The sequence below is a fragment of the Arvicanthis niloticus genome, chromosome X, assembly GCF_011762505.2.
Source record: "Arvicanthis niloticus isolate mArvNil1 chromosome X, mArvNil1.pat.X, whole genome shotgun sequence".
NCBI classification, from domain to species: Eukaryota; Metazoa; Chordata; class Mammalia; order Rodentia; family Muridae; genus Arvicanthis; species Arvicanthis niloticus.
The window spans coordinates 57,840,035-57,863,235 of record NC_047679.1 but is presented as its reverse complement, the minus strand read 5'-3'; the positions used below and the strand labels follow the sequence as shown (position 1 = coordinate 57,863,235).

Below are 23,201 nucleotides of genomic sequence, written 5' to 3'. Positions count from 1 at the left end.
GAGGGGAGGGGAGGGGAGGGGAGGGGAGGGGAGGGGAGGGGAGGGGAGGGGAGGGGAGAGAATACAGTATATAGAGTACAGAGGGTCACAAGAGCCACAAGAGCCACATACAGGAAAACATTCTAGAGCTAAAACACAGTAAGGAAAATGTAAACTGCAGTTTGCCAAAGAACTGAGTCTCACATGGGTTTTCTTTGTAGCTGCAAGCAACTTCCAAACCAAGAGCGGGGGTCACAAGTTCTACAGTTTGCATGTACTAACTGAGGATTCAGTGACTTCTATTAACATACAATTAAAATTTCCATCTTTTCTAAGCACTGTAGTTGTGCTTCATTGTTGAATTTGGTACCACATGTGAAGAAATGACCAAATCAAATAAATAAACTTCCAATATTTCTTGTTGCTACACCTACTTCCAATGTTAAAAGGCATTCCTAACATATTTTCTCCATTATTTCTCAAATTAGTAAAAACAGATATGAAATCCATTTGCAACCATATCATTATGCAAGGCATATCCATTTTCCTTTAATAACTTAGTCTGTTCCAAAGTATTTCTGTCCAAAATGTGTAGGTGCGACAGGATGAACTTCAGTAGTTAGAATTGTGATCTCTGGAAATTCTTGAATGATTGATTTGGCACCTTCAGAAATAAAAATAATTGTTATTACTGCAAAATTTTGAGTAATGCTAGTTAGAATTCATAACTTGTATAATCACTGTAATCAGACTTCATTCTGACAGAAAACAGGAAACACTCATCTGTGAATACTGAGTTAGGCATGCTTAATCTCTTTATATAATATCTGGTATCTAAAAAGCTTTGCTAGTAATTCAGACCATGTTCCTGCCCACTCAGTAATATATGGTCTTAAAATCAAATTATTCAGTTATACCAGCTTCGGCTAGAATCAAGTAATATAGCACTTCCTCAAAGGAAAATCACAGAAAATGAGAATGTGGCAATGGGAAACAAGTGTGAAGGCATCTGTGGTGTATACAAGAATGCTGGCTGTTTAGACAGAAGGATTCTAGCTTTAGGTGATGGGGCCAGGCAGGGAGTTTAGACTGGCTGGAACCCCAAACCAAAAAGCTGCCTTGAAAACTGCTACACAATGTGGATTTTTCAGTTTTAATGCTAAACAATGGTATACTGTTCCAATTAATACAATTTCAACTAAAGAGATTATTTTTCTTTTGCTAACGGTGGATAATTACTGGATTACCTTAACGTTTTCCATGTCACCAGTGCTACATACAATGGACAATCAAGCAAATCACCCTTTGTCACCACTAGTATTTAAATTACAGGTACATTTAGGTTACAAAAGAACAAAGTAATCCAATAGGCCACAATTACAGCACAGTAGCCTACTGAGAATAGCCTTTCTAATGCACATGCTGTGGCTTCTCCCAGTTTGCTTGAGACCTGGGATAGTTGGAAATGAGGGAACAGCCTAACTTGAAAGCCATCTATCTCTTTCAATTATGAAACAAATATGAATTCGTTGAAGAAAGCTTAGAAAATGTTTCCCCAAAAAGCTTAAAATGAAAATTTAGAGTTACGCCCTAAAATAACCAATATTAGTACTGTGTGTGCATTTTGAAACATAAGTTGAAATAGCATTGTATATCTTCCTAATCACTCACATTGAAGTCAAAGAGTTTTACCTCAATGTGAGTGATTAGGAAGGTTTTATGTTGAAGCCAAGTCTGCTTTGGGTAGTTAGTGTTATAATTTGTATTGGTCATCTCTAAACTTACTAATAACATTTCACAATTTCTTTATATTTGCATTAATTCCTTGAGAATTTCATAGAAGAGATTTTGATCCTATTCATACCTCCTCTCCTAACCCTACCTACCCAACTTCATGTGTGTCTGCGTTCTCTTTCTTCCTCTTGTGTGTTCCTTCCAGAGGTCAAACCACTCAAAACCTGACTCTCAAATGACAGTAGCTCCTGCATGCCCACCTTCCTTTCCCCCATGCTGGGACTGAGCCTGCATATGTCTTATGCATACTGTCGCATCCTCTGTGAGTTTAGTGTTATCACCAAGTTTAGAAATAACAAACACAAGTCCTAAGTACCAAAACTAGATTTAATATGGACATACAACTATTCTTTCTTGGGATGACAGCCTAGAGAGATACACATTTACTCATCTCATGGCTATCTGTAGCCTATCTTATAGCTGCAGATTAAACTCACCATGGAATGCCAGGTGAGTGGCACACACCTTTAATCCCAGCACTCAGGAGGCAGAGGCAGGTGGATCTCTGTGACTTCTAGGCCAGCCTGGTCTACAGAGCAAGTTCCAGGACAGCCAGGACTGTTAACATAGAAAAACCCTTTCTCAACAAGCAAGCAAACAAACAAAAACAAAACAAACTCACCATGGGGAGTGGAGAAGAGACTGAGTAGGATAATAACACTGGGTTGAACTCCATGTTCTATAAGAACCTTTACAGCTTCGATTACAGTATTTCCAGTACCTAAAACAAAAAAGTAACCAAACCTATTAGCAATGTGGACATCTATACTGAAATATTTCTGAATTAATGGCAATACAGTAATCTTAACATATGATATGACTAGTGAAAGATTCGTTTGAAAGTGTTTGGTTTTTTTTTTTAATCAATGTTACATTTTATTTTTAATTTAATATTTACTTATTTGCGTTACAACCCACTCACTGCTCCCCTCCTGGTCACCCCTTCCCACAATCCTTTCCTTATCCCCCCTCCTCTTCTCATCTGAGCATGTGGGGGGGGTCCCCTTGGTTATCCACCCAACCTTGGTACTTCAAGTCTCTGTGAGGTTTGTCACTTCCTCTCTCAATAAGTCCAAACAAGGCAGCCCAGCTAGTGGAACATATACCATGTACAGACAACAGCTTTTAGGATATCCCTTGCTACAGTTGTTCCAGACCCACATAAAGACCACGCTAAACATACATCTGCTACATATGTGCAGGGAGGTCTAGGTCTACTCCATGTATGTTCTTTGGTTAATGGTTCAGACTCTGAGAGCCCCAAGGGTCCAGGTTAGTTAATTCTGTTTGTCTTCCTGTGGAGTACCTATCCCTTTAGGGACCACAATCCTTCCTCCTATTATCTCACAAAGACACTTGCTCAACTATGTTCATAGCAGCTTTGTTTATAATATCCAGAAACTGGGAACAACCTAGATGTCCCTCAACTGAAGAATGGAAATGGAAAATGTGGTACATCTACACAATGGAATACTATTCAGCTACTAAATACCAAGACATCATGAATTTTGCAGGCAAATGGATGGAACTTGAGAATATCATCCTGAGTGAGATAACCCAGTTCCAAAAGGACATGCATGCAATGTACTTACTCATAAGTAAATATTAGCCAAAAATGCAGATACTATGTTACACTCCACAAACCCAAAGCTAAACAAGAAGGAACTCACGAGCAAGGATGCTTGAATCTCACTTAGAAGGGGAACTAAAATAGTCATAAGAGGCAGATGGAGGGAAGAAACTGGGAGGGAGGGGGATAGGGAGGAGAATGGGGGTTCAGGATCAGGTGTGGGGAAGGACAGGAGAGATGGCAAGATGGCCATGAGAAGAAATGGAAATCTGCAACTGGTGGGGGTGAGGAGGTGGGGGTATCTCCAGGATAAGACTGAGACCTGGGGAAAGGGAGGTGCCCCAAAAATCAATGGTGGTGGCCCTAGATGTAAGTCACTTCATTGGGGATATGGAACCTAAAGAGGCCACCTCCTGTTGCCAGGCAGGAACCTCAGTGGAACAACAGAGACACTAACTCACCTACAAAACTTTCAACCCAAATTCTATCCTGTCTACAAGTAATGCAGGTACAAGGGATGGCGCAGAGACTGAAGGACTGGCCAACCATAAACCAGCCCAACTTGAGACCCATCCCGTGGGCAAACACCAGTCCCTGACAATATTAATGTTACACTGTTATGCTTGCAGACAGGAGCATGTTGTCCTCTGAGAGGCTCCACCCAACAGCTGTCAATGTTATTTTTAATGATGGACACAACATAAGCATGCATTAAATGTACAACAAGCTCTAAACTTATTTATTGCTTGAGACACCAAATTTAACACCACCATCATCCCTGCTAACCTCCCTGAGAGACCATGATATGAAAAAGAACAGAATACCAGATAAATATTTCTGCAGAGATGTTAAAACTTTGAGAAAATCACTGCCGTGCTCATTAAGGTAGAAACAGGACATGATCCAATATATTTTCTGTGTTCTATATATTTTGCCTCATTAGGTCCTTTGCTTCAATGTGTTTGTTTCAAGACAGATGTTCTTCAGAGCTAACAAAGTTTGACTAATGTATATTCCCTTATTATACAATAAAAATTTCCCAGTGAACTGCCCAGGGCAACTCCAAATCCAACAGAGAAAACACATTTAGAAGCCTTTTTGCCTTTTATATAAGGGTGTGTAGGAGGTAGGCACTAACTTGAATTTAAACTTTAACAAAAAATTACAAATGCAACTCAAGCCACTCACTGAGAATTGGATACATCAGAAGGACTTTTCTGCGATGAATGTCTGGGGGGAACTTGGCATAATATACTTTGGCCCTTTGTGTCTCCTCATCACTCTGAATCAGGATCTTCCCAATCCGTATGGATCTACAGCAGTCTCGCAAACCTTGTTCCATTGCCTCACCTGGAAGAAGGGAAAGAAAAGGATAACACGGTTGTGGCAGACAGAGTGCAAATGCAAGCAAAGACTGAAGCAGAGGTTTTCACTGCTATTAATTAAAAAAAAAAAAAAGAGGCACCATCGAGGCAGAAGCATCCTTTTTCGTCTATTATGCTCATATTTTATTCTCAGTGGGAACTCAGTGAACGCAGATGAAAGGCTGCTCAATGAAACCACAATAAGCTATGCTTACTGCTTGCTTATAAGCTATGAACCTGTCATGCTTCCATGATTACAGAAATAAAGGCTTGACTGGGTTGTTCCTTGAGCTTCTTCAGCATCAGAGATGCTTTCCCTCTTATTTTTAGAGATTTTTAAGCCACTGGAATTTATCACTTTCATCTGAGAAAAATATAAGATTCCTGAAAGAGTGGGGGCTGCAGGCCAAAGGATTTATTTCCCTTTGCACAAAGGTGGCTCCGGGATTCACCACTCAGTTCAACAATGACTTCGCTGACAAAAGTTTTACTGCTAATAGTGAAAAGGTAGCATATTGTTTTCCCTTCCCCAGAGAGCCAACCTGACCCCCATTGCATTGGTTTTTAAATATAAGCTCCATTTTTGTATGTCTATGTTCGTAATGTGTGTAGAGATGTTTGCATGTATATGGGCACACATGTGTATGCAGGTGCACATGCTGTGAGTGTGCATGTAAGACTTCAAAAGTCTTCCTCAATCACTCCCCATCTTATTCTTTGAGCCAAGATTTCTCAGTTGAACGCAGGGCTTCCTGATGTGACTAATCTGGCTAGCCACCTTGCTCCAAGGATCCCCTGACCGTGCCTTCTGAATCCTGGAATTACAGGCAGGCTGCCACACTTACTAAACTTCAGTCCTCACGCTTGTTTGGCAGGTGATTTAACCACTGAGACATCTCCCCAGCCTGTAAATACAGGACTATTTCTGAGTCTGAATTCCTCTGAAGAAGTATTTTCCAAAAGTCAATGTTTCTCATGCAGTCTTCAAGATTTTATATTACTTTGAAATTCTATTAGTATTGATAGTTACTTAATATTTTCTTAAATTAACTTTTCATTTAAGTTTAAGAGGAAACATTAGGGCATTAGTGTAACTAGTTTCTTCTAAATGTTTTTTTACAGACAAAAAAACAGGTGACTTTTAAGAGTGAAAACAACTATGTGAAAGCTGTCGATGGAGTTGACGGTAATGATGTGTGTTATACACATGTTGTATACAAGATTCTAGATTTAAGCCATAGTAGCAAAACACAAATCATCAAAAGACAAAACAAACAAAAATACTCCCTCTCAAGTTGGCCTTTACCTTTCTGAATCATCTGGTACTCTCAGAGAAGGAGCTGAGAAGAAACCATATCCATATGTCCAACAACCTCAAATACAGAATAACGCTATCCTAAGAATGTTGCCTGATAGCTGTCTTCCTGTAAAAGCAGAGCCTAAAACTCCTTTAGTAACTGAACTGTTCAATTGTCCACAAACCCAACCAGAGCTAGAGAAAAATCAATGTTTATATGTTTTTTAAAAATCCATCTGTTTCCAAGCACAAACAAGTGGGGCTTCCAGCTCTTGTGAAAAAAAAAGAAAAAGAGTTCAGTTTGCTGAAGAGAGAACATTCCTGCACAACCAGTACACATTCTTATCACAGGCATGCCATTTTGCTGCACAAAAGTTGATCTTTGGGATGTTCGGTTGGGCTCAAAGCACCAATACAAAACGTATAGACCGGTAAGTGGAAATAGCTAGCACTAAAGACAGCTAGGTGCTTTTGCCTATATAGTCACATATTCATTGAATATACAATTTTAAATATTAAATAAGTCATTCAGTCCAGCATTTGGCAGAGTTCCCTGCAACAAAGATAAAAACAGAGGAGACATTTTTCTCCTGCCAGGTATCCAAATGTTCTTCTTCAGAAAGAATGTAATTTATCCCACATTCCTTCAGTCTACAAACCAGTTCTCCCCAAGACAGCAGCATCCTGTCCTCCCATCCTCCCACCCTCCTCTGAATCGTTTAAAAAGCTGGCTTGCTCGTGGGAGCAGGCCACTGGAGAAGATGCGTGCAATTACAATTAGCCCATCTTAGCAGCACACAGGCCATGACTCCAAGGCACCATGAGGATAGGCAACACAGGTGGTGAGATTGAAGCGAAGGCAGGTTGCAATTATGACAATCCAGCCCTCCTCTTTCTCAGAAAACAGCAACCGTTTCTATGCATGCAAAGAAACAAAATCATACACATGCAAACCTACCGCTTCTCATTATGCTGACCCCACAATTTCCTTTCTCAAATTTCACTCCTTCATACTTGTGCCCTGTTGAGAAATAAAATAAAAAATAGATGCTTTAGCATTGGCGCAATGTGCATATTCTATAAGGTGCTCATGGTTCAGAGCAGATGAGTACGGAGCTACCCTTGTCCTGACACATTCTGTAACACCTTGGGTTTTCTGTGAAAGTAATGAGTCACGAATTTTCATTGTTATTTCTTAATGCCTCAGAAGAAACCTGTGAGAATAATTGGGAGAGGAGGAGTTCATCAAGTGGGAATAGGACTTATTATAGCACAATATTCACATACACATCCTCCAAATTGAATTCAAAGGAGAATCACTGCAGTCCATGAATACTAGATACCCCATCAATTCAAACCAGGGTCCCACTGAGAGCCACAGCAGAAAGCCTCCTCATTCCATTCCTTCTTATGAGCCTTCATTCTGCCTTAAAAGCAGAAGAAAGAGGCTGAAATAGTTATCAAACCTTGGTCTCATCCTGAATTGTGTCAATTATGATGCAACAAGCTCAGCCCTCAATTGTTCATACTCAACCCTTGGAATAGAAGAGTTTTCCATCATTTGTGGGGAAAAAAAAAAAAGCAAATCCAAATTTCAAATCTCTGGAAGGGGGACCGTGCACTATTTTTATTAGAACAAAGCATCTTCTCCAAATCTTATCATTTTTAGCTTTCTTTTTCTTTTTCACATCTCATCTTTTTCTTAACCTGGAGTTTCTATCGCTGAACCAGCCTCCTGCATTTGTTAGCACCAGCAGCTTCCCCACAGAGGTGAAGATAAGCTGCCAGCAATTCTTAACTCTGGTCCCCATGGGCTGCCATCAGAAGCAACACCTGCACACTGAAGAATATGTAATAACCTTTAACTTGAATTGACAAGCAAGCCATTAACAAAAAGTCACCTACGTAGATGTCTTAACAAGAAGTCTCTTAGTTTTTTTTAAAGCAGTTATACATAAACTTCTCATTTTTCACACTGATTTTACACAGAATGCCTTCCTTCCATTTTCCTCCCCCAAGCCCAGCCTAGCTTGGAATTTGTATAAGAAAACTTTGAGAGCACAAGCCCTGGTTACCCGTCGGAGTGGTCACCATACATTCTTCATACGGTAGCTGATTCAATCCCTCTTCTACAACAAGTCTGATCTAGAAGGACAGAGAAAGAAGTTCAGAGCTTGCAGAGACTCTCCTGCTATCAGGTTAGACTCAGGATCTCACAGCTTAGGTTAGGGAGGTAGAAAGAGGGTCCCCCAGCATGTATTAAATGAAGGGACAGATCTAAATGCCATATTGTCTGTTGCTAAGTATCCAACCTCCATTTGACACATGACTGTCACCAAAGGGCACCAGTGTGCCTTCTGATTCAATCAAGAATATGAAAGGTATGTAATTTCAACTAGACTTGTGCTAAAAACACCATTAGTAGTAATAAAATTATGGCTTACTGTGCAAAGTGTCCACCTGGACTTTCTCTACCTTGCTTAGTCCCTTTGAAATCTTTGAAATTTAAAAATGAATTTGGATTCATTTTTAACAGAGGTCCACCTTAATGCAAATAAAACCTAAAAGTCATTGTGAAAAGAGAATGAAGTAGATGGTCTGGCTGAAGCGATTTACTAGGTGTGAGGGGGGATCCAGTAGAGTATCTTGGAACTTCTCAGCTGAAGAATAGCACTATGAAGACCAGATAGATAAGCAGGTACAAAGATAGAAATGACTCCCAAAAAGTTGTACTATGACTTTCACATGTATTCACCATGGCATGTGCAGGTGTGTGCATTCATACATCCATCCATGCACACACAGTAAAGAAATAGTTTTCTAAAAACTTTAAAACCAAGTTTTATGAGTCTCGTAGCAATTATAATATGTGGTCTAAAGAAAAGCATCACTAAAAAACTACTGGAGCCAGATTCTCACAGTGAAATCTGAGCAGCCAGAGCCCACTATAACAAAGACAGTCTTGAGCCTGTAGTGCGCATTTTCTCCAATCGATATTACATTAATGATTGAGAATCAAGAACAGCAGGGAGAAGTATGATGCTTCTTTCCATGTTATCACAACACATCACCCTGCTGCCATTAGAAGGATCAATCGGAAATGGCCCATCACTTTGTCTGCCTGCAGAATCAGAGAATGTGCACGGAAACCTTTTGAATAGCATATGCAAGAACACACTCACTGTTTGGTACCAAGGAATTGGCTATTCATGTTTCCTTAAGAGACAATTACAGGGAAGAATTTTTTTTCTTTGAAATGCCCATATCTCCTTCCTCTAGTGATATACCTCAAAAACACCTTGTTTCCTGCCCCATCCTCTGAAACTCTGGAACAGAAATTATCATGTCTGTAAGAGCAGAGCGGGAGACTGAAGAAGACTGCTGTGAAATATTGCAGTCATGAGCTCACAGCAGCTGTGTTTGCTTGGACAAGTCAGGCAAAGGATCAAGCCAGTCAACACTCCCCCATACAGGTGGGAGGAGGTCTGAAGGCCCTGCTCCTACTTGAGAAGTTACTGCCAGTTGATGGCTTCTGAAGAAGGGTGAGTCAGTTTTCTTTAGAGGTGTGGCCCACTGAAAGGTTGACCGTACCCCAGCAGATGGTCTCACACCCAGGTGCCTATGGGCAACATAAAATAGATTTAGTAGACTATGGGAAAAAAAGAGAATATGAAGTTGGGTGGAAAAGTCTGAGAGGAGCTGGAGGGGGACTGAAGGGTGGATATAATCAAAATACGTTGTAAAATTACATATATAAAATTTTCAAAGAATACATAAAACATATATACACACAGGTGTGGAGATTCGTGTATCTAAGTTAGAAGAGGGCATAAAACTAGAAGAATGACTAAAATCCCTTCCAGGGGTAGCATGTAGCTCAGTGGTACAGCATGTGCCCAGTACAATCAAGCCCCTCATTGCAATATTCACCAGTCTCCCCCAAATTAATTAAATTGTAAAGAACTGTAAGAAGTAACTTCTGACAAGCTCAGAATAACATCAATTTCCCGCAGTCGTGAGACCCTTGTGTTGAGGAGATGGTATACTAGAGATCTTCAGCAGTACAAATACAAATGGCTGTAGCTGCTACCACAACCACAATAGACGCCCCCCCAAACCCCACCCCGACAGTGGTCCTTCAAAGCCAACTGAGAAGAGTGGAGAAGTCCAAGTTGCTGTATCCTTCCATGAAGTATGCCACATATCTCATTTGGCTAGGATATAATAATGCCTGTTATCTCAGAGAAGCATTTTAAAGCATCCATGAACTTGACTCCTCCTTTCTATATCAAAAAGAAGAAACACAAGCATCTGCCACTAGGCTTGTCATCCCAGCTACTTGGAAAGCTGCGGCAGAAGGGATGCTTGAGCCCAGAATTTTTGAGGCCATTTTGGGGGTGGGGGGGAGAGAAATTGTCTCCAAAAGGAAAAAAAAGAAAAGAAAGGAAAGAGGGCAAACAAAAGATGAGCATTTTCACACCTGAGGACAGAGACGCCTATTCTCTGCCCTTAAGGTAGAAGTCCCTAACTCCTCAAAAATAGTTTTGGCTTTGTTGGTGGTGATTGGCTGGTTTTGCAGGAAACATAAAAGAAGGCTGAATTGAATCTCTAAAACCCACATAAAAAGCAAAAGCCAAGTGGTAGCATACGCTTTATAGCCCTAGAGGCAGGACAGTCTCTGGAGGGCTTGATAGCCAGCTGGCCCATCCTCAGTGGGGAGACCCAGATTCCAGGATGAAAAAAAAAAGAGGTAGATGGCTCCTGAGAAGCAACTGAGACTGACCTCTGGCCTCCACATTCAAGGCTGACCTCTGGTTTCTACATGCAAGCACACACATATGTACCTCCACAAGCATACATATATACACATACATACAGAGATGAAAATATGAGAGACAATGGCTACTGCCCCAGAAATGGCAACCATATTTCTCCTGCTGTTACTAACAGTTATTACTATCCATGAAAGCCAAAATAAGTTTAAATACAGTTGGATCTCTCAACCAAATATGTAAAGCCAAAAGCAGAAGAGGGGTGGCCTACGGTCCTTTACAATATATGCTCCAGAAAAAATCAAAATTAAAAGTGCCTTCTTTTCACATTTCCTTTTATAACTATTTTCTATGATCTGATTATACCTACAAAGTTAATAAGCCACATTTCTTTCTTAAACTAAGTACTGACAACAGCGTTAAGTTTGTAAATTCTACAAGATCAGGGACCATATCTATGTTTCTGGCTGTTTTATCTCCCCTCTTTCAAAGTAGTCTAGCACAGAGCCTAAAATGTGCCCAGTGTTTATTTTCATTAATGAAGAACTTTAGTCATAGCAACTAATTATCACTTTCATTCCAAGAATGGAGCACACTTAGATACTGACATAAGAGTGAAAATCTGTGGCAAAGCAATTCAGCCTGAGAGCATCTGAAATGACACTAACTATAGAAAGATTGGGTTTTCTCAGGACTTGATAGGATCCCCTTGAAGAAGGAATAGACAGTCCAACTTAGAATTTAATATTGTGACTATACCACAAGGCAGAAGCAAAACAAATGCAAATCATATGGTAAGACACACACACACACATTACACTAGTTTTTGTACATTAGCTGATACCACAAGGGTGAATGCTAGGTCTCAGAACATATGTAGTTTTCTTCTAATGTGCTTCAATTCATTGCTCTAAGATAAGACATTTTATGAGCTGCTGACAAACAGATTGCTGAGCTCCACCTAAGAACAAGGAATGGGTTCATAGGCAATGCTTTGGAGCAAAAGGGAGTGAGGCAGTGCTTTAATGCTGTAGTGGAAAGAACACTTCAGAAGCCCAGCAAGACAACTGGTTACTCACTACAATCTCTCTCAACCCTAGAATGCTCTACAACAAACAGACCCTCTGGCCTACCAGGATTATATCACTGCATATAACAATGAAATGAAATGGAAAGCCTCCACCTACCAAGCGATCTGCAGAAAACATGAAGTCCCCTCTACTGGCTGTCCTAAAAAATAAAAAGGTACAGGTTTTAGTCTACATTCAAGCTTCAAGGTAAAATATAACTTAATACACATAGTAACACTGATATTAAGTCCTATTACAAATGCTTACATGTACAGACTATGATTGAGGCAATATGTTTTTACTAGGAGGTACACATTAAAATGAGATGACTTCATAAGTATTATTGGAAATGTTTATTTGATTACTTGGTATCATCATTCAAGACAGAAATTGAAAAGATCATGCAGTCCCCAGTGAGCTGTCAGAGATCAAAGATTCCTCTGGAAGATGACAGCAAGGCTAAGAGCTCAAATTGAGAAGAAAATTTTAGAGTAAGAAAACCAGCTTCTTCCACTCTCCCTTCAGTTCACCTTGCTTTCTAGGCACACAATAGCGATAAATAACCCATCTACTTTGTCTCTAGTCTTTTTTGGAATTACATGAGTTAAAATAAGTCCCCTGTTTTTGTCATTGCTTTCAAGAATGTGTGACTTAATTTCTAAGCCCTCTTTCCCAAATTATTTATGACTTGTTCCTTTTCATCCCCTTTATATTTTTTTCTGTCATTTTTTATGCATTCCTTTCTGGTTAATACCACCCTATCCTGAGGTACTCAGGCAATAATAATGCAATCTTGCACATACCCACAAGTTGTTAACCAACCCCCCCCCCCACAGCAACATGTTAAGAGACTGATGCTTTTTCTATATGTGAAATTCTAATATTATTCCTCTTTCTTTCATATAAGTTAAACATTTTGATGGAATGGATTAGTCCACAGCTTGTGTACTTAAAATTCCCTACCTGCCTATCCAAAATATACTAAAATATCTCTCATGACAGGATCAAAAGGGCAAATGCAAGTGTCTATTAGCTCGGCAGATAATTCATCACTTTTTTTCTGCATGTGCACTCGCTTTTCTAACAGAAGAAAGCAATAAAATATACCAGACACAAATAAGACTGCATTTCTTACAGTAAACACAGCTCTATCACATTGTAGATGTTAACTCCCTAAACTATGAGCATAATTAAGCAATAGCAGGACTATGTTTGTAGTCTTAATATTCTATTCTCTAGACTCAAAAAATTCTACACTCGCACACACATGTGAGCCCCTATATACATGAGAAGCCGTTTAAAACAGGCTCTGTTATGTGTGCTGCTGTTTTCAAATGAGACCAGTGTCTTTCATTTCTATAATTCATCTTTAAAACACACCTGTCAAGGAAGTGAGAAACAGAGACCTATTAAAAATGTACTGCTCTCACTGGTAGACCTATGCAAACTTGTCTCAGCAGCCAAAACACACTTTTTCACGAGGGAAGGAAATTTTGAAGTTTTCAGGTTATCTTGGAAGGTGAATGCATTCCTTTAAATGTTTTATATTTATTTTCTTTTATGCACATGCATGTATGTATATCCATGCATCATGTACACGCCTGATAGCCATGGGAATAGAAGTGGGCAGCTGATCCTCTGGAATTAGGATCACAGATGATTGTCAACTGCTATGTGGATCCTGGGATCAGAAGAGGGTCCTCTGCAAGAGCAGCAAGTCCTCTAAACCACCAAGCCAGTGATCAAGTCTGAAGTTTTCTTAAAGAAATATCCTATGATATGTTTTGATAACATCTTTTTTTAACACTTCTCAACAGTTACACATCAAGTTATTACACAGAGAAATTGTATCAGGCAAAGTGATCAGAAATATCACCATCTGTTATTTTTACTTTCAATACCTTTCATACCCTCTCTTCCCCCAAATAAGCTTTAGCTGATAACCTTTGCATAATAAGCACTTTATCTACAGTCTACAAAAGATATACACTGAGACTATAATAGGAAATGTCTTCTCTTGACAGTTATTTGACCTACAAATGCAATCATCCACTGTTCCAAGTTACTTCACTATAAACAGTAATTACTATCTTGCCTTTTGTTATTTTAGACAAACTTCAACTCATACTATTTACTTTAAATCAACTTAGAAATTAAAGTAAAGCTAGAATGCAATAAGGTGATTTCATTTTTAAAAATTCCACAGTGCCTTAACCCTGCTGAGAACAGTTTCATAAAAAACAGAATTTTCTTATCAAATAGATTAAGCTGCTTGAATTTTCTAAATTCTTCCTTTAAGCCCAATACTGGTCTGAATCATTTGTTTTAAAAATGTATTTTAATGGAAACTAGACTTCAGGTATTATTAACGCTTTGTTTCAAATTATAATTATTCAAGTTGTTTCAAAACCATTTAGAAAATTTTGTTCCACAGAAACAATGCTATGTAAAATACCAACTATCTTCTAATAACAGGCTAAAATAATATGATATAAAACTACCACAAAAGAAAATCACATATCCCTGGAGTATTCTCTTTTTTTCATCCAGGATATATGTATCCCTGGCTGTCCTGAAACTCCCTATTTAGATCAGGCTGGCATCAAACTCACAGAGATCACCTGCCTCTGCCTTTAAGTGCTGATATTAAATGTGCACACAATCATACCCACCTCCTAGAATATTCTAAAATATATTTAAGTAACCAAACATCACATATTTAAAAAAAAACAGTAACATCAAGGCAATTAGAACACAAAGAATGGAACTGTAATTAATATTAAACTGAGATGCTTTAAATTATACAAACTCCAAACATGTCCAACAATGGAGACATAACATAACATATATAGGAATATTTACTTGTCTAAACATTGTCCCCTCAAATTGCACGTGCCACATACTATAGCAAGATGATGAAACACAAAGGCAGTCATGTAAAAATGCAATTTTCACATGGAAACAATGTTCATATCAGAAACCAAATTTTCATTTTAACAGGGAGTATCTAAACATGAGTATGTTCCCTATTTGATAAGTAAGACTCTCTAGACAGCATTTTAAAACCTCCGGAGTGCCAGGTATATTCCTGCAGTCCCAGTGCTCAAAAGGCTGAAACAGGAGGAGCCAAAATTTAAGTTCATTGTGAGTTTGAGGTAATCCTATCTCAAAAAAATATCTGGATGCTGGTTGTCTTAGATACTGTTCTATTGCAATGAAGAGACACCATGAACAAGGTAATTTATAAAAGAAGGTGTTTAGCTCGAAGCTTGCCTATGATTTCAGAGGATGAGTCCATGACCATCATGTCTAGGAGCATAGAGCCAAGCAGGCAAGCATGGTGTTGGAGCAGTAGCTGAGAACTTACTTCTGATCCAAAAGGAGCAGACAGAGTGGTTCTGGGCTTGGCATGGGCTTTTGAAATGTTAAAGTCCACCTCCTCCAACAACACTTCACCCCCTAATCATTCCTAAACAGTCCACCCACTGGGAACCAAACACTCAGATATATAAACATAGGAGGGCCATTGTCATTCAAGCCACCACAAAAAGGTGACACATGCCTGTAAATCTAACTACCAGGAAGATTCAGGCAGGAGAATGTGATGTAGCAGTTTCCTCTGAAATTAAAACCTTTCATTTTGGAAGAAACCTTATTAAGACACACAAGATGTAAAAGGGATAGTGAAACAACACTATGTTATTAAGGAAAATGAAAAATTCCATCCTGCAGAGAAGGTGGTTAAGCTCAGAAATAAACAACTCAATAGCTTCAGGAAATTCCTGAAATTACCCAGATAAACTCGCTCCTCCCTCTCCAAGCATATATAAGCTATAAAAACAGCTGAGACTCACACTCGACCAGCTGGGCGGCAAAGAAGAGGCTTAGACAAATTCAACTACCCAGAAAGGGCATTCCCCAACCTTTATTGAGCTGCCTGCAGGCTGCTCAATGTGGTCCAGGTTCCCAGCTTTTGTAAGCTGTCACCCATGCTGGGGTGGGGTTTGGTGATGCAGCTTTCTTTCAGTCATCTGTGTTCTTCTAAGTAACCCCAATAAAACTTATCGGCTCACCAAGATAGACTTTGGTAGTTTTCTTGGGTTCCCTATCTAGAGTGAGTAGATGTTTGTTCACCCAAGAATATTGTTACACTACAGAGGATCACTTAAACCCAGGAGTTTCAGACCAGTCCAGGCTACATAGCAATACCTTATTTCATAATAAAATACAAATAACAAATCAGGAAGAAATGAAATGTTCTTCCTGAAAAGGCAGGTGATTTTATGATACAGCTTGTAAAGAGTAAGCCACTGAGGTTACCACATGCAACACTCCCTTTGCTGGGTGTGGCGGTGCAAACCTGTGATACCAGGTTTCACTCAGGAGGATGAGGCCAGTAGATCACAAAGTTCAAAGACAGCCTGGCATCCCTAACAAGTTCAAGGCCAGCCTGGGCTACATAACATGACTCCTTTTTGAAAAAAAAATACATCCTTTCCAAATTAAAAACAAACTCTCCTAAGGCATAACTCAGAAAACTTTAACTAAAATTTTATAGTCACATCCTAAGAACACTAAATTGGATGTCATTTCCAAAATTTTAATACATCACTCTTCTTCCTGGAAGATTATATGGATTATTTGTGACATTTGAGAAGTGAAATTGGGGTGAGCATTCAGCAAATAAAAATACAGGCTATACAATTTAAATTTGAATTTCAGAAATCCCATACAATATTTTAAGTTACACTTATATTTTTAAAAAGGTCATTGTTTCATTGAATTCAGATTTAACTGTGCATTACGTATTTTAGCTGGTAAGAACAGAAATTTAATGGACTTTCAAAGTAACAATATGAAAATTAAGAGTGTGAGGACCCAGATTTAATATTTTGTTTGTTTATTAAACCAATGGACAGAAGGGAAATGAAGCCTAAAAGCAGTTCTGTTAGGTTCAATCAAAAGGTAGGTTTCACTTCAAGCTACGGTTTAGTGTGACTCTCAAAGTATAATTTCTACCTCTACAATTTTGTGATTACTAAAATCAAGAACAGCCCCAAAGTTTGCTGTAGCATGGTTTACAGCTGATTTTACTCTCTCTTCCCATTACCTTCAAAAACCAAATCCCTATCAACATACTTAGAACCAATCTAATTCAATGGAAATTTAAAACAAAAAAAGTAAATAGCTTCTTTTACCTGCCAGGTGCAAGTCAGCAAAGTCACAGCTTGTTAGCACCTCTTAATAAGCTCATAAAAAGAGTTGCATGCATTGTTTACTTGCATCTCCAAGCAGACTTCAAAATAAATGCCAAAAAGCAGGTAGAAAAACAAGAGGTATCATTTTCAACTGCCTGAGTCCAATAACTGGTGAGACATTACTAGGATAGCCCCAACACATAATACATTGGAAATTTGTGCTACTTAGAGATGGGCTTTCCTACAGCCAGTTAGAAAAGCCATATGAAAAATGTACGCAAACAAAAAGCATGTCCATGTTTTAAATAATTTGCAAATTATGTTTTCACTATGGTAAGCATTCTGGTTTTGTATAAATTGAACTGACAAATTCTGAGATTCCTCTAGTCTCAGAGAGATGCCAGAACAAGTTACGTCTGTTTCCCATATAAATCCCTGAATGACTCCATACTCCAAGTCTAAAGCCAAGCCTGTGACCACACTGGGAGCCTAGACATTTTTCCAGAGGCAGTGGTCTCACCTGAGCACAGTGTGTGATTATGTGTGGTGTATGTAATACTGCAAATAGGTTCTACCCAACACTGGACAAGCAACCTCTAATAATGGGAGCCAGAAAGTTGGTTTTTTAAGCCTTCACTATCAATTCTAATGCACAGCTTGGGTTAGGAACATTACATTACTTAGACGACTCAACATCATATTAGGCAACACTCATACTAGGGTTATACAGGACTTTCTTCCATCATGAGGTTAAATGTCCAGATGACTCACAACTAGTCACAAGGCTAGTTCTTTGATGCCATTTTATGGACTAAAAAAAAATCCTTAAGATTGCTCAGCTTATATCCAAACAGCCTACAGAAACCATGCCAAAGCTTCTCCTAGGACAAGCATAAAGACAGAATATACTCAATTGCTCATAATACAGCTTGACTCTAATATTTTAGGAGATGGAATATCCCCCCACCCCACCCCCACACACTCTGGGATCAAGTTGATGATTTTTAAAATTCACTTCATTGCCTTACATATGAGGTCATGAACCATATTTATGGGGGAAAATACATTACACTCAGAGTCTACTGGATTTATTATTCAGGAAGAGAGGGATGTATAGTTTAATCCATTTCAACAGCAACAAAAAAGAAGCTACAAGAAAATGAAGGAGTCATTTCTTTTTTGTCGTTTGCCAGTGACCCATGTACATGTAGCTGAGTAAATTACCCATTCCATTCGGTGTTTAGATTACTGCACTCTCAAAGAGAGAAAATCATTTCCTTGAAATTCAATAATACAGCCAACATATTACGTTTCAGATATTGTACACTTCAAAAATAAAGTCATTTTAAAACAGTACAATGTTCTCAATCTTGCTTGTTTTATAGATATACAACAACTTACAGTCCTGTTTGATCACCCCATTTCTCCATGCCAGAGTCAATTCATAAAGCAATCCCTTTACTAGATAGATTCTGAGAACCAGGAACAATAACAGAAACAACATGTACTCCAAACACTTCTATTATCAGAGACCTCTGTAATATATGTACATTCTGTCTTATCAAAACAGAGAAAAGCATATGCCTCAAAGAGGACAAACTATGATACCCTCCATAACTAGCCCTACATGAATATAACCCTGCTTACAACAGATACTTTGTCAGCTCCTACGGTACCTAAAACGGGCCTTGTTTGAAAAAAGGTAAGTCAGTTGAAGGAAGGAAGGAAGGAAGGAAGGAAGGAAGAGGAGAGGAGAGGAGAGGAGAGGAGAGGAGAGGAGAGGAGAGGAGAGGAGAGGAGAGGAGAGAAGAGAAGAGAAAGCTTCTGTTAGCAAATCATGCTGCTTAAGGAAAACAAAAACAAGCCAAAAAATATTGTGTCCATCCTGAATAAGCATCACCTCATTGGAAAAAATTACAGTAGGTCTTTCTGTACTGAGTCATAGCTGGATACAAACTATGTAGGTTCTCTCAGTATTTTTATTTGTTTTGAGAGGTCTTGCAAGGTAATTCTGGCTGGCCCTTTCTTTCCTCACTAACCACCACAGACTAACCTCAGACTCACAGCCTTCCTTTTCACTCAGCCTCCTGAATGCAGGTATTGGCAGCAGGAGCCACACGATCTGCCTTTGGTATTGATTTTCAAAATAAGAATCTGAATTTTCTGTGCAAACAAATTCCTTATACTGGTGTCAATAAAAGGCATGCATAATTTCCAACGGGAAGAATTTAAATGCTGTAAATATACAAAGCACTTCACAGTTTATAACAGTGTTCATGGATATAATCTTGTTTCAGCCTCTCAGGAAAGAGCACCATGAGGCTGTACCAACATCTTCATTTTATAAGTTATAAAGCAGAAAGACAAAGATGTTAAATATCTTGTCTAAGATCCCTTCACAGGATTCTACTGTCTCTTCCTTCAAACAGAAAAAAAAATACAAAGGATTCTACTTATTCTCACGTTGCTGTATAACCCAAGCTTTTCTGAATAATGAAATATAATCAAGACATACAGATACTATCATAATATAAATCCTAAATGTCACAGTCTTTCCAAACTCTGTATTAGTGTTTTTTAACCTTTACATAATGACCCTTTATGAAATCTAATGATAACTGAAGATCTTCATCCCTGCACAAAGGCATATAAGCAAATATCCACAGCAGCCTTATTCATAATAACTAAGGAGTAAAAACTACCCAAATATTCATTAGCCATTGAATGTATTAATAAACTGCACCAAATCTATACAATAAATTACAATAAATACAATAAATAAATTCAGCCACACCAAGGAGTGAATGCTGAAAACACCACACTAAAAGAAATTGGCCATAGAGGAATTTGAACTATCCAAGACAGCAACAACATGATCTCATTCATATGGGAAGTCTTGAAAAGTTGATCTCAGCGTTTGACAACAAAATGGATTTAACCACAGGCTGGGGAGAAGAAGGGAGGAGAAGGAGGTACAAAGGCTGGTCAAGGAGCACTGACTTAGAGTTAGACAGGAGCAAGAAGCTTTGTTGTACTATTGCATAGGAGGTTAACTATAAGGGCTTGAGTTCAGATCCCCAGCACCCATGTAAAAGGCTGGGTTGATTGATGCACACCTTTAATCGTAGCACTGAGGAGACAGAACTGGAAAGATGCTTGGAGCTTGCTGGCCAACTAGTCTTACTGAATTGGTGGGCTCTAGGTTCAATAAGAGACCCTGTCTCAAAAAATAAAGTGTATAGTGGTGGTGGATGCTACCAGATGTCTACTTCTCTCTACATTCCACACACATACTATGTACATGCATGAATACTTACACCCACACAAACATGAACACACACACAAAGGAAAAATGTTCACTATAGGCAAACCAACAGAACTATGAAGTAAACTAATTTTTGCCTAGAGCTTGAGGGGATGTTAGGTAAATGTGGACTAACTACCTGTGAGGTCTTTTGTTGAGGGGATGACTATGTTCTAAAAGTGACCGTGGTAGGTGAAGAAAACACAGAAACCCACTAAATTGCATACTTTAAAATGTCTCAATTGTACTGACTATGAAAATTGTGTCTCAATAAAGATGTTCTTTTATTTGCAGTGCTTGGAACCAAATCCAAGGTCTTAAGTCTATAATGCAAGAATTCTACCACTGAGATATATTACAGTCCTTCAATAAAGCTATTTTTTTAAATAACCATTACCATGGACTAATAAAATTTACCAGAAATTTCCTGAGCCCCCAAAATTCATCTACAAGTGTAATAGGATCCAAGAACCAAAGTTAGTCAACTCCAAGAATTATCCAATTTTCTTTATTTCACCCATGTTTTGCTTCAGTTGTCCCAAAATCTAGCAAAACTATGCCTTAACCTTTTTAAAACCTCTATGCCATTAGATTGTGTGATCATAGTTTTCAATACTGATTCTTTATAAACAAATAGTACAGTTTCATAAATGTAAGTTTAAGAGCTAGGTCCAGGCATAGCAGTGCACTCCCCATAAGTCAAGCATTCAGGAAGCTGAGGCAGAAGGATCAAACAGTTCAGGCCAGAACTGGGCTATACAGTAAAACTCTATCTCCACAAAAGGCAGAAATAATCTTTAATGATTGAGCATCTGTTACTTGCAAGGAATAACTGTAATTTAAAAATGTAAAAGCATTTTTGTCATAAAACCTAATAAGCAAGGTCCATACACAAATAAGGATATTTAAAATAGAAGAGAACCCTTCTCTTTAGAAAAGGTCAGGGAAAATCAGCCAGGAAGAATGAGTTTAGCCTTGAAAAATAGGAGTTAACCATTAATAAAAAGGGATATACAGAATTCTAAATGAAAGCAGAAACAGAGAACCAAAAGGGGCCAAGCATGCCCAACTTTGATAGGTTCTAATAAGCCAATGAAGGCTGCTGAGATGGCAGTTGTCAAAGCAAGGCTGCTATGTTCATAAGACATTTATAGGTGCATTCATGTGAGAGTCAGGAAAGTGGCAGTAAAGAAGCACAGGGGCCTAACAATAGACTATGAAGAAAAGGTTGGCAAATCTGATTTATTTTTTTTTATTTTATTTGGGGGCATTTTTAAATGTCAAGGCATGCTGGAAAGATAGTGGTCTTAAATGAGCCATAGCTGCTCATTTAAGACCACTAGCCAATAGCCAATAGGAGCCAGGTATGGGCTCAGGTCCAGTAGTTCCATCTACTTGGGAGGTTGATTTGTGCCTTGAGTTTGAGGCCAGAGTTTCAGCAACAATTTAAGAAAACCCTGTCTGATAAAAAAGAAGGAAGGAAAAGGAAAACGGAGAGGAAAGGAAAAGGGAAGGGAAGGGGAAGAAAAAAAAGAAAGAAAAAAGGAAGGATGGCAGTATTTCACTGTGGTAGATACTTATCTAAGGCAACTCATATTCCAAAATATTTAAATTTCAAGTTCCTCCTATACTGATTTGTGGGATTAGGAGGATCCAACTTCTTAGGCTACCTTTGCTGTTAACTGCATTCTGTAAGTTTTCAGCAAAATGGTCTTGATAAGAGTGGAACCATACATAAACTTTCTGGCAACCAGGTAAAGCTCAACTCCCAAACAGTAAACAAAATGGCACAGGCAGGAGCAAATGCTGTTGAGTCAGAGGGCTGGTGGAGCACGACATCATTTCCCTTGAAATTGCTTTACTTCTGTGAGCCTGGGCTGTCGGGGTGATAATAACCACAGGCAGGAACCATTTCTGGGTTATACATTTACCACGTGGTCGGGCACTCAGCAGATGGCATAGGGGTGTGTACCTGCCTGGCACAGTTGAGGATTGGTCATGCTTAAGAGAGACAAAGAGGCCGGAAGAAGCTGAAGGCTACCTAAAAGGTTTCCTTCCTACACAAAGTAATGTTAACCGCAGCAACTAAGAGGCCACAGAAGTGTCTGTCTCACTGACTCCCTCTCTACTCACACTCCAAAGAAAGAGGCCTGGCTCTAATCCCCAAAGACCAGTGTGCCAAATCCAAACAGGCTTTTTACTTTCACCCTGCAGCCCTCCACTCCCTTTTCCCCTTCCGCTCTAGGCTTACTTGTCCCGGATGATGGTCTGCAGCTCCCGGATCTGATCATTCATAGGCAGCAATTTAAGCTGAGCCCCAATCTGTCGGGAGAGTTCACAGTCCCCTAGCAGGGAGTCACCGACAGGTGCGTCGTAGTTGCCACTGTCACTACTGTCACTGTGGTTCTCAGAGTGAAGATTAGTGCTGCAGCAGGCCGGAGAGTCCCGCTCCGAAAGCACGCTAGAATGGGCGTGCCCAGGGAGGAGAGTCAGCTTAGCCATAGCAGCCTTATTTTCCTCTGCATGATCCAGGACTGGGTCCTCGGCTAGCAGACGCTCTGGACTTGGGCTAGAAGTAGAGTTTACTTGCCGGTTGTGACAGGGCATGGAGTCCGGACGCTGTAACTCCGTGGCCATACACGGGGCCCCGGGCTATCCCCGCTGCTATCAAACCCTAGGGATAAAGGGATAAAGGGCAGAAAGAAAGGGATGGAGACACGTGCTTTCTCGTGGCCCCCGCCTCCTCCTAATCTCTAACCCTTGCTGCCCTCTCACCCCTAGGCCTCCGCGGTCCTTTCGCACGCTTTGCCCATACCCGCCCACACCAGACGCACTGCCGGCTTAGACACCCTA

The 23,201-nt window shown here is 39.4% G+C and overlaps 1 protein-coding gene across 2 annotated transcripts; it reads right to left on the bottom strand.

The window, feature by feature from the left end:
- Positions 1-38: 38 nt before the first annotated feature.
- Positions 39-23,171, bottom strand: Uprt (uracil phosphoribosyltransferase homolog). 2 transcript variants are annotated; one of them, XM_076918231.1, is made up of 8 exons: positions 23,124-23,171; positions 22,600-23,022; positions 11,964-12,006; positions 8,080-8,149; positions 6,963-7,025; positions 4,532-4,693; positions 2,396-2,494; positions 39-643 (listed from the first exon to the last, which is right to left on the bottom strand). In XM_076918231.1, the coding sequence occupies exons 2-8, from the start codon at positions 22,983-22,985 to the stop codon at positions 537-539; spliced, it is 930 nt and encodes a 309-aa protein (XP_076774346.1). In that variant the 5' UTR covers positions 22,986-23,022; positions 23,124-23,171; the 3' UTR covers positions 39-536. The 2 variants fall into 2 exon arrangements, with proteins under 2 accessions (XP_076774346.1, XP_034341547.1); XM_034485656.3 differs by lacking the exon at positions 23,124-23,171 and having other exon boundaries at positions 22,600-23,117.
- Between the last annotated feature and the right edge of the window lie 30 nt (positions 23,172-23,201).